Source organism: Equus quagga, chromosome 17, assembly GCF_021613505.1.
Source record: "Equus quagga isolate Etosha38 chromosome 17, UCLA_HA_Equagga_1.0, whole genome shotgun sequence".
NCBI lineage: Eukaryota > Metazoa > Chordata > Mammalia > Perissodactyla > Equidae > Equus > Equus quagga.
In genome coordinates this window covers 15,463,708-15,476,996 of record NC_060283.1, presented here as the reverse complement: position 1 = coordinate 15,476,996, position 13,289 = coordinate 15,463,708, and the positions used below count along the sequence as shown (strand labels likewise).

General features: G+C 37.1%; 2 protein-coding genes across 2 annotated transcripts; one reads left to right on the top strand and one right to left on the bottom strand.

Annotated features, from left to right (window-relative positions):
* The first annotated feature begins 437 nt into the window (after positions 1 to 437).
* LOC124229084 (olfactory receptor 4C6-like) lies at positions 438 to 1,359 on the top strand. The gene is given in 3 exon segments (XM_046644195.1): positions 438 to 483; positions 486 to 728; positions 731 to 1,359. Coding segments are annotated over 3 exon segments (918 nt in total).
* Positions 1,360 to 11,897: 10,538 nt separating this feature from the next.
* Positions 11,898 to 12,818, bottom strand: LOC124229403 (olfactory receptor 4C11-like). Its single transcript, XM_046644607.1, has one exon. It carries the CDS (start codon positions 12,816 to 12,818, stop codon positions 11,898 to 11,900), a length of 921 nt encoding a protein of 306 aa, XP_046500563.1.
* Between the last annotated feature and the right edge of the window lie 471 nt (positions 12,819 to 13,289).

The following is a 13,289-nucleotide window of genomic DNA, read 5'->3' as shown; positions in this document are numbered from 1 at the left end:
ACTATTCACCAGCTGTGAAACCTTGGTTAAACTTCCTAAAATCTGTGAGAATCAACTCCTTCATCTGTGAAACAGTCAGTCATAGGGTTATTCTAGTGCCTGGATAAAGTAGGTGCTCAAAAAAGTTGGGTATTAATAACAACAGTGAAAGGGAAGAGGAGGAGGAAAAACATATTTCACATGGAACAACCACTGAAAAGAGAGGAGAAAAAGCTTGGAAGAAACCTTGCACTAGCGAAGTATTTATCTTTTAAGCTCTTTATTAAGAACACTCTTAAAAGTCAAATGCTTGGATGGTGAATAAAGGAAAAAAAACAAACAACAAGTTCCCTGAGGTCCTGGAAATACGTGATGCCAAATAATCAGTTATTACAAATCATATGTTGCTTTTACAGGTTTTACAACTCTCAGCTGAAGCTCATATCAACACTCAATAAATGGGAAATCAAAACAATGTGACAGAATTCATACTTTTGGGTCTTACCTGGAGCTGCGGAAAATATTCTCTGTTGTGTTTCTAATCATGTATGTGTCTACTGTTTTGGGAAACCTACTCATTGTGGTAACCATGATCACAAGTCAGAGTCTGAGATCACCTATGTATTTTTTCCTTACCTCTTTGTCCCTGTTGGATGTCACCTTCTCTTCCGTCATTGCCCCCAAGATGATTGTAGACTCCCTCTCTGAGAGCACCACCATCTCCCTCGAAGGCTGCATGGCCCAGCTCTTTCAGAGCATTTCTTTGGTGGTGTGGGGATCATCCTTCTCATTGTCATGGCCTATGACCACTACGTGGCCATCTGTAAGCCTCTACACTACATGACCATCATGAGACCTTGGATGTGCCACCTGTTGCTGGGAGGGGCCTGGGTGGGGGGATTTATCCATGCAGTAATACAGCTTCTCTTCATGTATCAAATACCCTTCTGTGGTCCCAATATCATAGATCACTTTATATGTGATTTGTTTCCATTATTGGAACTGGCCTGCATGGACACCCACATCCTGGGACTCTTAGTCATCCTCAACAGTGGAGTGATGTGTGTGACCATCTTCCTTATCCTCATCACCTCCTATGTGGTCATCCTCTGCTCCCTGAAGTCTCACAGCTCTGAAGGACGACGGAAAGCTCTCTCTACCTGTGGCTCCCACCTCACAGTGATCATCATGTTCTTTGTGCCATGCATTTTCTTGTACATGAGGCCTGTGGGCACTTACCCCATAGACAAGGCAATGGCTGTGTCTGATTCCATCATCACACCCATGTTAAATCCCTTGTTCTACACCCTGAGGAACACAGAGGTAAAAAATGCCATGAGGAAACTGTGGATGAAACAAGGGACTTTGGTTGGCAAGTGACTGTCTTTACTGAGAACATCTTGTGTTACCCATAAGAAGAAGTCATTCTCTTAGAAATGTGTGAGATATAATTGACATATAACATTATATTATCTTCAGGTGTAAAAGATAGTGACTAAACATTTGTATATATTGCAAAATGATCACCACAATAAGTCTTGTTAACATCTATCACCATACATAGATACAAAAAGCTATTTTGTAAAGCAATTATACCTCAATTAAAAAATAAAGTGATATAAAATTTTCAAAAAAAATAGAAGAGAAATAAATGTGTGAGAAATAAAACTCTCCATTCTCCACTAGCAACCAGAGGGATCTGATAAAAATCTAAATCTGATTTATGATTTAGGATATTTACAATTTAAGGATTTTGATACTCCACTGCTTTATATCCTTCCTTGGCTACCCATTGCCTTTGGGAATTCCTTGTCTTATCCTCAAATTTCCTTATTAATCTTTTTACTGCCTCCATCTCTCCAACCACATCTTGAGGGCCTCACCTCCTCCCTCACTGTGCATCAAGCATGTTGGGCTTTTTCATCTGTCCTCAGAGCTACACAAGGCCTTTCTTACCTCAGTGCTTTGGCTTCTCTCTCTCTCTCTGAAAACAAGCCCTCATCCTCTTCAGGTGGCTGTTTCCTTCTAAGTGCTGGTCCTAGATTAAGAGATTAAGTGTCATTACATCAGAGAGCCTTCCCCCACGGCTCTACACAAAGATTCTTCCACTCCTGCCATTATTCTGTATAGACATCAACATCTTTAGTTTCTTAACAGCAATGGTCAAATGTACAATTATGTTGTGTAGTTATTACTGGATTTTTGTTGCTTTCCATCTCTCTCTAGGCTAGACACCAGTGAGGGAAGGATTTTGTTTTATTTATACTCAGCACTTATTATGTTTTCAACAAATATCTGTAAAATGACTATAGAATATAACAGCCTTGCTTTCCAAATAGCCAAATTCAGATGGTTAGGGGAAAAAAGAGATAATCTATAAGTAGTTAAACATAAACAAAACAAAACAAAACAAAGCAAGGCAGAGTGATCATTACAACAGAGTTAATGGAAATGGAGGGCTATGATTATTCCATGGAGGTACCTTATATTGAGTAGTCAGAGAAGTATTCTAATAGCAGGTAACATTTCAGCTTATTTTGAATTCTGTTGAGACAGCCTTAGGAAAAGTGATAAAACAAATTAATAAGTTTAATAATAATGAGCACCAATAATTGACAAGAATGATCAGAAAGAAACAGCCATAAGAGAATTAGTGGATGAAGATTCTGGAAAAAGAAAACTATAATGCCAGAACCACCATGGTATTTTCAAGGAACCATAAAAGATCAGAGTGACTGGACTATGAGAGTCCAGGTAGAGAGCTGCAAGAAACAGAATCAGAAATGTACACAGTGGTCAGATCATGCAGTGCTCATATATCTAGCCCTTCCTGAACACCCAAAGAGGACAAATGTTGTTATTATCTCCTCAGAATGAACCAAGGGCAAAATTCTTTCAGAATGCAGATGGAGTCTAGCTTGTGTGTTATAGAGCACTCAGGCAACAGGGTGTGAAAGGCTTTTGTAGCCTGCTTCTATGTGTCCTTTAACTTCCAATTGTAGAAGAAACTTCACAATAACCTTCTTAAATATTTCAGAGTGAAATACTCCTCTTAACTCTACATTTCTTTATTTTTTTCATGTATCAATACGGATTAAAAAATCCATAATAGTGTGATTTTTTGAGTCTTTGGAAAAACCTTAGTTTGACCTTTATTTAATTATAGTTGTATGATGTAAATACTGGGAAGGACCCTGGAGTGAGATTCTTGACTTTACATTTGTATAATATGTGAGATCCAATAACTTGATACAGATCAATCAAAGAAACAGGATATTGCTAGCTTAAGTTTTATGTTTTGTATTGATGAGAATGTTTTGTGACTTTGTTATCTTATAATTTAGTCACCTATGCATTTGTTTACATCTTTTTTTATAGATGACTAGAATTAGTTCTCATAAAATAGAGAGCCTCTATTTCTTATTAAATCCATTTTATCAAGTAAGGCCTGGAAATTTTTATATACTCTGCTTTCTGATACAAATTTTGGTTCACTGATTTCTGTTACTATGATTTTCTGTTAATAAAATTATATTGTTTTATAAAAAGATAATTTCCAAGATGCCAAAATAGGATTTGATAAATAGTCTGAATTATAATTAAAACACAGCAAACTAAAATTAAAATGAAATTCTTTAACTCGATGAAATGGTATGTTCCAGAAATCTAAAGAAAATATCATAGTTAATTGTAAATTAACAGAATTAAATTAACTGAATTGGAAATTCCTGAATTTAATGGAAATTAAACTCAGGAATAAGACAAGACCACCTTTTATAATGATATTTTTATAAATGTTATTGAAGGTCCTGATGCAAAGTTCTCAATCTCACTTATGTACAGTGGCCAGAAAGATAAATCAAATTAGTAAAGGCAAATTCTGAAAAGACTTTTAAGACATTTGCTAGCTCTGGAGAGGGAGCAGATCCTGCCTCCATAAAGGTCTGCCATGACTCAGATCTGGTCTGCTGTTGCTTTATGGGAAGTGTTTTCCCAAATTTGCCACACACTCAAGTTTCAAGAGAAATCAGGCATCCATATTTTATATTAACTTTAAGGATTTGAATATGTTGATAACTAGTTAATTTTTTAAACTTTATGTTAAATAGTAATTTTGAATTGAACAAACCTGCACATTTTTAAGTGAATTTGGTCCACGGGCTGTCAAATTGGAAACTTTGTGCCAATCAAGCAAATAACAGTAAAAAGAAATAAAGTAATCAAGGGGCCAAGCCAGTGGCATAGTGGTTAATTTCACATACTCTGCTTCGGCAGCCCAGGGTTCACAGGTTCGGATCCCAGGTGTGGACATATGCACCACTCATCAAGCCATGCTGTGGTGGCATCCCACATATGAAATAGAGGAAGACTGGCAGAGATGTCAGCTCAGGGACAATCTTCCTCAAACAAAAAGAGGAAGACTGGCAACAGATGTCAACTTACCTCAGGGCCAGTCTTCCTCACTGAAAAGAAAAAAAGGAAAATTAACACAATTCATCATTGGCTGACATGTTTATCTACTCACAAAAGTCGAGACAATCTACTGAAGTTTTAATGTTTATTAAAAGAATTTAGTCAAAAATCAGCATAACAATACTTTCAAACATAATTACAATAAACAATTATAAAACAAAAAAGTCTGCTTCATAGTAACAAAAAGACTGTGGAGAACATAACAAAAATGTGTACAGTTTTTACGAAGAGCACTAAACAGCTTCCCAAAAGACAAGTTAATAAAGAGTCATAAATTCATAAGAGGAAATGTCATATTTAAAGTTCTTAATTTTCCCAATTAATTAACAAATTTAGTGAAATCTCGATCCAAATCTCAAAAAGATTCTGGACAATGCTATAGGAAAACAGAACCCCAGCAAGGCACCCCAGTTCTCTCTGAGATGAAGATACAGAGATCAGAGTTCAGGGTGACTAAAGAGGCCGTAATCTGTGGAGCAGAGCACTGGAGCAGAAGGAGCTATGCAGAGAAAAAAACAGAAGTCTTCCATGAGTCCTGTCAATCCAAGCCAGTCGCTCAATACTGGGAATACTAAGCTGTGTATGTGTAGAGGTGAAACCACAAGATAGCGCAAAGAACAGAAAAGAAATTATTTCTCATTCACTTTACATGTTCCTTGGGATTTGGGCCTCTGTTTCACACAGTAACTCAGAGGACAGTCTGGCAAAACTCTGTCATCCTGTAACTGAATACATGGTCACTTCAGTTGCCACTGCAAAACATGAGAGAGGCTGGAGATTTGAGCATTTTCTTTCTAATGCCTCAGCCGCAAAGCAGCACACATGTGTTTTGTTTCATTTGCTCCACCCACATTTCTTGGGCTTCAAATTTTAAGATACACCTCAAACATATACAGAGGCCAGGCAGATGAATTCTAAGACAGTTCCACTTAACTGAAAGGAAGCTGGGAAATGTAGTGGGGAAAATGAAACATTCCTGTGAATTACTGTCTCTATAACTAGTCAGTGAAGTGACAAATATGTATCCTTCTCATTCCAATGTTTCAAATCTTTCAAATTTTTCTAAGCAATATAACTTTAGAACATCACTTTGATTGTTTTGTAAAGATGATCGCTACATTTTAACATTTTTAAAGGTCCTCAAAGAGTTCATTTAAAACTAAAATTTAGAACTATTTGTTTTAGTTTATTTAAACATTATTGATGATGTGTATTCTGCTGATGCAAATATAGATGAGTGATACAGAGAGATTAAGCAACTTGCTAAAGATAAATTGCTAAATCCAGTTCCATATGCCATCTTACTCTAGGCTTGTAAATTCATTTATATTAATTTCCTGGGGATAAGAAATGTAAAATCAGTGGACAAGGTAGACACATTAATTAAATTCAATATAATGTGAAACATATGGTGATAAAGAAATTTACTAGTGCTAAGGAAATATAAATAAAGAGCCTTTGGGTGAGCCATTTGCAGCAATGAAAAGCTTCCTAGAAGAGAGGACATTGAACTTGAGTCTGAAAACATGACTAAAATGTTTCCAACTTAGCCAAATTGTAGAACATTTTAAGTCCTGCTGTTCTAATGGCACTAGTATGAACGAAGACATAGAGCATGAAGCAGAATGTTATGTGCATTGCCAAAGGTTAAATAAATCAAATCATACAAAACACTGAAAAGTACCTGGCACATAGTAAGCACTTGGAATAGATTTATTACATTGTGGACACAATTATTATCTTCTCTATATTTGCATCATTTTCCCTTCCCGTTCTGACTCTAAGCAGTCCTTGTGACTCACTTTGGCTGATGGAATACGGTAGACATGAACAGAGTGCCAGTTCTAACCTTGTGCCTCAAGAAGCCATATTGACTTCCATTTGCTCTGCTAGAAACCTCTGCCATGAGAACAAGCCCAGATTAACAGGTTGGATGACAGACCACCAGGAAGAGAGCACCGTTGTCACAATCAAGGTCATATTAGATCAGATTACAGACAGCTGAGCACAAAATATACCAAAGATCACAGCCAAGAGCCACCTACCCAGTCTTTAGCTGACTACAGATGCATAAATGAGCTCAGCTGAAAGTAGAAGTACAGCCCAGCTGATCCATAGGCTAAAGAACAAAAATAAATATTGTTTCATGCCATTGAGGTTATGTAGTTGTTTGCTACACAGCAATAGCTAACAGATACAAGATTTAATAATGATAGCTATCTTTATCATTGGTCTCAATAAATTTAGGATTTATAGAACATATATTGTAAGTCAGAAAGCTAAAGAAAATGATGATAGAGAGATGCATACTAACATTAATGATGTGTCAAGTTAAAAGGTTCAGATTTAATGCCTGAAGCAAGCAACTGAAGTCCCCATAAGATGTATAAGTAGAAATATCCAATAGGCTGAATAGACAAAATGAAAATCAGGAGACAAGTCAAGTTGGAGATCTAGATTTGCTGAACATAAGTGTATAAGCGTTAGCTGAAACCAAGAGGATAGATGAAATTACTCAAGTAAAGCATGTGACAAGATTAGAAGAGGGAGATAAGAATAGACTCCAGCTTTACATTCACTTTTAAAAGACAGAAAGTTATAACAGAAGAGATTATAAAGTGGACTAAGAAGATCAGATCAGGGAAGTACCAAGATAATCAATAAATCATGACATGATGGAAGTCAGAAGAGCAGAAATATCAGGAAAAAGAAAGTGAGATTTCTCTAGAAAAAGAGGATTTGAGAAAAGGCCTTTAAATCCTGTGCCCTTCCATTCCAACTTGAAATTATAAGAGAAATTTGAAATAGTAAAATATTTCATTCAGGCTAGAACTAAGGAAAGAACATCCACATATTTGACAAACTTTAAGGAATGTCTTTAGACTTAGGTTCCATGAGGATTGGGGTCATGACTTTTTCATTCAACTTCGTATTGACCAATCATGTAACATAGTTGGTAATTAATAAACAACTTATTGAAAGAAATAAAAAGAAGAAGGAAGGAAAGAAGGAAGGAATGGAACCACAAATTAAATCAGACTGGAAATGATTCTGAGTCACATTAACTAATGACCTTGCTGAGAAAGGATTTTAATATTGCAAGAAATCAACAGAAGATACCTGTCTGAGTGGCACTAATGCCTCTAATTTGGAGGTATGACAAAAATGAAGGTGATCACGTCATGGAACACTCCAGAAGGAATCCCTTTCTCTGCTGTAGCCTTGTTAACAGTGGAAGTATTGGTAACAGTAGCTCTGAGAGGTGGCATCCAACTGAATGTTACTGCTAGCAAAATGCTCCTGATCGAGAGTGAATTTCCCATGACACGGTTTAGAATTGTATCAGTAAGAATTGATTCTGCCTAAAGGGGACACCCAAAGCTGCCACAGACTTGTGTGCACATAGGCCTCATGTGTAAGGAAGCACCATTTGCATCAAGGTATCCTAGATTTATATATTTATCACAATAGGGTTTTGACAGATGACAATGAAGGATCTTGTAAATGAGTAAATGTATTATGACAATTCTGTTATATGGAAGTAAAGTGTCTTGAGGATAAAGCACACTTTTCTAGTTTCTACAGTCACTGTATAGACAGGAGGCAGCCATGGGAACATCTACCTCCATGGGTACCTCAGAAGCCTGTTGTGAAAATGGGTAAAGAAGAGTAATCAAAATCTGGTGTAGACACTTTGTGTTTCGTCTGTTGTGCAGTCATTTGCTTTTTTGGTAAAAGACCCACTTTTCTCCCATTCTCAACCACAAAGCTTAATTTGTGTCTCCACCCAAGCTCCAAGGGTAAGCATATGGCCAAGGCTTGGGAAATCAGAGAATCTTACTTTTTTACAACAATGATGGTTGCAGGGAGGGGTACTTGACCCATATAAAATGCAATCTCAATATGTACTTTTGCTGGAATTTCAGGGTAAAAACATCCTTTCTTTCCTGATGGAGTTACTAGCTAGGTATTTTTTTACTGCGGGCCAGCCTAGAGGCCCATGGCACACTTAGGACACAAGATACTGTTATTATTCCTTAACCAGATTGTACTTATTCAAACACTTTCTAGCTTTTGATCTGATCCTCTCCTTCTGTCTCACGGGATGGAGAAAAGAGGGTGAGATATCTCTGCAGAATTCCACAGAGAACTCTATGACTAGTTTTATTTGCCAGAGTCCCATACAGCCTCTTAGTTTTCCAGCTATTTGAAGTGACTTGTGCCAAAATTACTTCAACACTAACTCTTCCTATTGTCTGTTGACACCTAGTGATGATTCTCTTTAGGATCCTATAGGTTCTTTTTCTGTACAAGAAGCCTCACACTTCAATACAGAGATGGGGTAACTGAATTGACTTTATAATTTCTTTTATTCCCCTGATCCAAATGTTGATTTCCAGACTTCCTTTCCTTCCTTCCATTTCCATGCTTGGAGGGACTCCTCTTCCCCTTTTGTCATTAATCATTCCTATAGTCAGTCTCTGCCCAATTCTCTTTGAAGTTTTCCCTGTTAGCAGATAATGTTTAATTGTCAGGCTTTTCTCCATAAAACACATCTTTTATGTGATTGCAAACAAATGTTTCTCAAATTAAAGTAATGTACCATCCCATTCTAAAGGAAAATAAGTTCTCTTTAAGTCCAGTGCTAATACAAATTAACACTTCTTATGTAAGAAGGTGTTATAACTGAAATTTTGACTAGAGACAATAGATGGGAAATTACAAAGTGTGTCTAAATCACCTATGCCTATTTCTAAACCAAAGGAAATGATAAAGATAAGTATCCTACAACTAGATACAGCTTGCAAACCTGGTCAGAGTTTAAAGTGGGAGAGTGGTTTGTGAGAACATCATTGGGGAAATTACTGTAGAGCTATGCCTCCCCCTCACCCCAAACTTGGCACATGTATGTCTGTGTGTGTGCATGATGGAGGGGGATTTCAGAGTGCTATTCTGAGAACCTAGCATGCAACTCTCCATATTGTTGGGCCCAAGAGACTGAGATCATAAAAGTCTAGGCAGGAAGAGAGACTGGTTGACTCACTGATGGATTTAGGTGAGGGTGGCTGGTTGACCTCAGCCCACGTTAACCATGTTTACACATTAATAGTACTCCGGAGGGGCAGAGGTGCATAGATATTTCCCCATGGGCAGCCATAGAGGAGTCATAAGGTGATTTTCTTAGACACCAGTCTCATATGGTCATTTGGAAGAGTACAGAATTTTTTAAGGTAACCACTGGCTTTCTAAGGACTAAGCAAGGAGTCATCAGTGATTATAATGGATGCACATATCCTACTATATCAAAGACACTATAATTAGAAGGCCTACAAAGGCACCCAAAGGAAGGGAAATCAAAAGCTTTCAACATCTGCCAGACCCAGAGACAATAAGCCAGCTTGTTAAGATACCAGATCAAGTAAGACATTTCTGTCCCCTGGCAGCTTATCCCACCCTCTCAAATTTAGCCCATGTCTAAAATATAAGGGAATCTGGGCTCTGTATTATCTAATAATGAGAAGGAAATTCCTGAAACTTTCTGAGTTTCCATTTAGGCACAGATAAAATTTTTCTCCCACTATATTGAATTTGAAGGAGAAACAAGAGATAAGATTTAAAGTTTTATTTTGTTTATGTCACAGTGTCTTAAAACCCAATTACAATTAAATATAACCTTCATAGCACTGGCTTCAAATGCTTTGAAAATGGAAGTGTAAGATGTAGAATTAGGAAAATTGAGTGTTTATCTGGAGGAAGTGTGAAGCAAAATTGCCACTTTGTGAATATGGTACTGAGAGCTCTGAGAAATATCCTCTTTGGGACTTAAGTATGTATGCTGCCACCATTGTCTATATTGGAACTATTGGAAATCTTTGGTGTGACATGGTAACCTTTGTCTTCAGTACATGGAAATGCTCCACAGACTTATGACGTTCATTGTGTTCTTTTCTCACTAGCCTATATCAGTTAAAGTAATACTTCTTGGTGCCAATTTTATAGGAATTATAAACATGGGTACTGAAATAGCACAACAGTACTTGTTATGATATTATGAAGAGGTGCTGATGGTGGTGGGTGTGTATTACACATACCGATTTGATTATCTTCAAAATGAAAATACACATATTAAAGCATTCTTGTAATAAAACTAAAAGATCAAAGTTGAAAAGCACTAGAACTGACTTTTCAATCTCAGGTTCTCCCAGGAAATCTGAATTTTGAATTTTGAGATACTATTAGCAGCAACAAAAAATATATCCTTCTTTTCTAATAACAAAATAAACATAATAGCCAAGGAAGCTAAGCTACATAGGTCAATGATACAGAAATATCCCAAAACATCATTTTTCCTGGAAATGTTCGTATACCCAACAGTGATTCTCAAAATATAAGGAAGATAAATTTCCTTCTTTCCCACATGGATAAAATTTCCTCTTTCCTTTCATCTTTTCTCTGTCTTCATCATGCATCGTTATCTATTCTCCTTTCTTCTCTTTACCCTCCGTTCTGCATAGACCTGCTGCCAAACTCTCTTACAGCCTCTTCCCTCTCCTTTGTGAAGGGCAATGTGAAAGACCCCGAAAACACAACTGTATGGTAATATTGCCATCACATCCGACCATAAGATTCGTCCCTCCATCACCATTCACAGTATTTTGAGAGGTTTTCTAGTGATACTCTAGGTCTTCACAGATACTCCCAGCTTTTATCAGAGTTCGAGGGTCCACCAGTGTAGATACTCCCAATGAGTCAGGATCAGCACAGATTTCCAGAGTAGCATTTTCTCAGAGCATCTTCTCTAATCATCAGGCCATCAGGAAAGCAACCTTTATTCTGTAAGTGTCCAGTCCCATATGGATTAGCTCTTAACGGCCATATTCATAAGGACTAGAATAAAATCTTAAAAAAGAATTCATTCGTGGACACACACCCACACAGTCATTTTGTCATTAGTCAGTGTGTCAATATGGTCAGATGCCAATAGAATGAAAGTAAGGGTCATCATAGTTTGTTCTAAATGGTTATGGTCTTCAAGTAATGTTATTCTAATGCAATCATCTTAGAATAAGCATACTGAATATATAATAAAAGAACATGTACTTACGTTATATACCTATCCACAGATTTTTTTAATCATTTGTGTCCCAACAGGAATATTTTATGTTTCCTGTCCATGAAACAATTAGGCAAATTCTTTGAATATGTCTTTCCTGAACAGTTTGTGAAGTTTCTACTATAGAGAATGGAGGGAGGGGGGTAAAACTAACTTGCACATGCAGGATAAATGCAACATTTTCCCCATAAATTGTTTTTGGATTGGAGGTACATTGTTGAAGCAATATCACTTGAAATAAATATCAGAAACCAAAAGAAAAAAACGAAACTAAACTAAGCTGTTGGAGAAGTATCTATTAGAACCCCTGTATACCATTTATTACCTGAAGTCATACTTTGCTACACCATAACTTTTTCATGGCATTTTTCACTTCTGCATTCCTAAGTGTATAGATCAGTGGGTTTAGCAAGGGTGTCCCAATTGTATAAAACAAAGCCACCATCTTGTCTATTGAAAATGTGGTTGGTGGGCGTGTGTATATAAATATACATGGACCAAAAAATATGACAACCACAATAAAGTGAGAAGTGCATGTGGAAAGGGCTTTCTGCCTTCCTTCTGCACTATGGTTTCTCAGAGAGTACAAGATGACAGCATAGGACATAAGAAGAATTACAAAATTCATCATGCATAAGGCTCCACTATTAGAAACAACTAACACATTTATCACGTAAGTGTCCATGCAGGCAAGTTTCAATAAGGGCTGCAAGTCACAGAAATAGTGGTCAATCACATTAGGACCACAGAAGGGCAATCTCAAAATCAGGAAAATCTGTGCTGAAGAGTGGATACAAGCTCCCACCCAGGCCAGAATCACCAACACGACACAGATTTGCCGGCTCATGATGGTTGTGTATCTCAAGGGCTTACAAATGGCTACATAGCGATCAAAGGCCATGAGGATGAGCACAAAAACCTCTGTGCAGCCAAAGAAGTGGACTGCAAAGACCTGAGTCTTTTTGAAGCACTCTTTGAAGGAAATGGTCTTCTTCTGAGAAAGGGCATCCATAATCAATCTGGGAGCTGTGGTTGTAGAGAAGCAAGCATCAGCAAAGGACAGATAGAAAAGGAAGAGGTACATGGGGCTCCCAAGGGTTCTGCTTGTTTTAATAGTCACTACTATGAGAAAGTTCCCCAACAGTGTCACGAGGTAAAGAATCAAGAAGACTCCAAATATTGCTTTCTGCTTTCCTGAATCCTGTGTCAACCCAGCTAAAATGAATTCAGTCACACTGTTATTCATCATCATGCTAGTGGTTGTAGGTAAGATGCAGTTGGCAAAAGTTTAATCTGCAGAGAGAAAAAATGAAATGACATCTTAGGGAGATCAGTGGGCTGAAGTCTGAATTTCTTTTTTCTACACCATCCTGTAACCTCCAACTTCCTTTAATCCCCTATGAATCTTTGTAAATGTACAGAAGTCAAGCCTCTCTCGAATCTATCTGTTAATTCAGACACTCATTGCATTGGACCAAAGCTTTTGTACAAATGAAAAATAAATGTTCTTAAAATTTCTGATTCCTACCAAGATTAAGAACTGCACAACTTGTACTTTTTTGAGCAAGTGATTTAATTGCTTTGAAATTTAGCCTTCATATAAAAAGTAGAATACAGATACTTGCCCTACCTTATTCTGAGTTTTCCTAAGAACTGAAAAAAAGACTTTATACTCATACATGTACACACACATATATTTCACATATTATTCATCTTATCTGTG

Bases quoted from the DNA above. Each gene is read 5' to 3' on its own strand.
- LOC124229403 (XM_046644607.1), bottom strand. From the start codon at position 12,818: ATGATGATGAATAACAGTGTGACTGAATTCATTTTAGCTGGGTTGACA.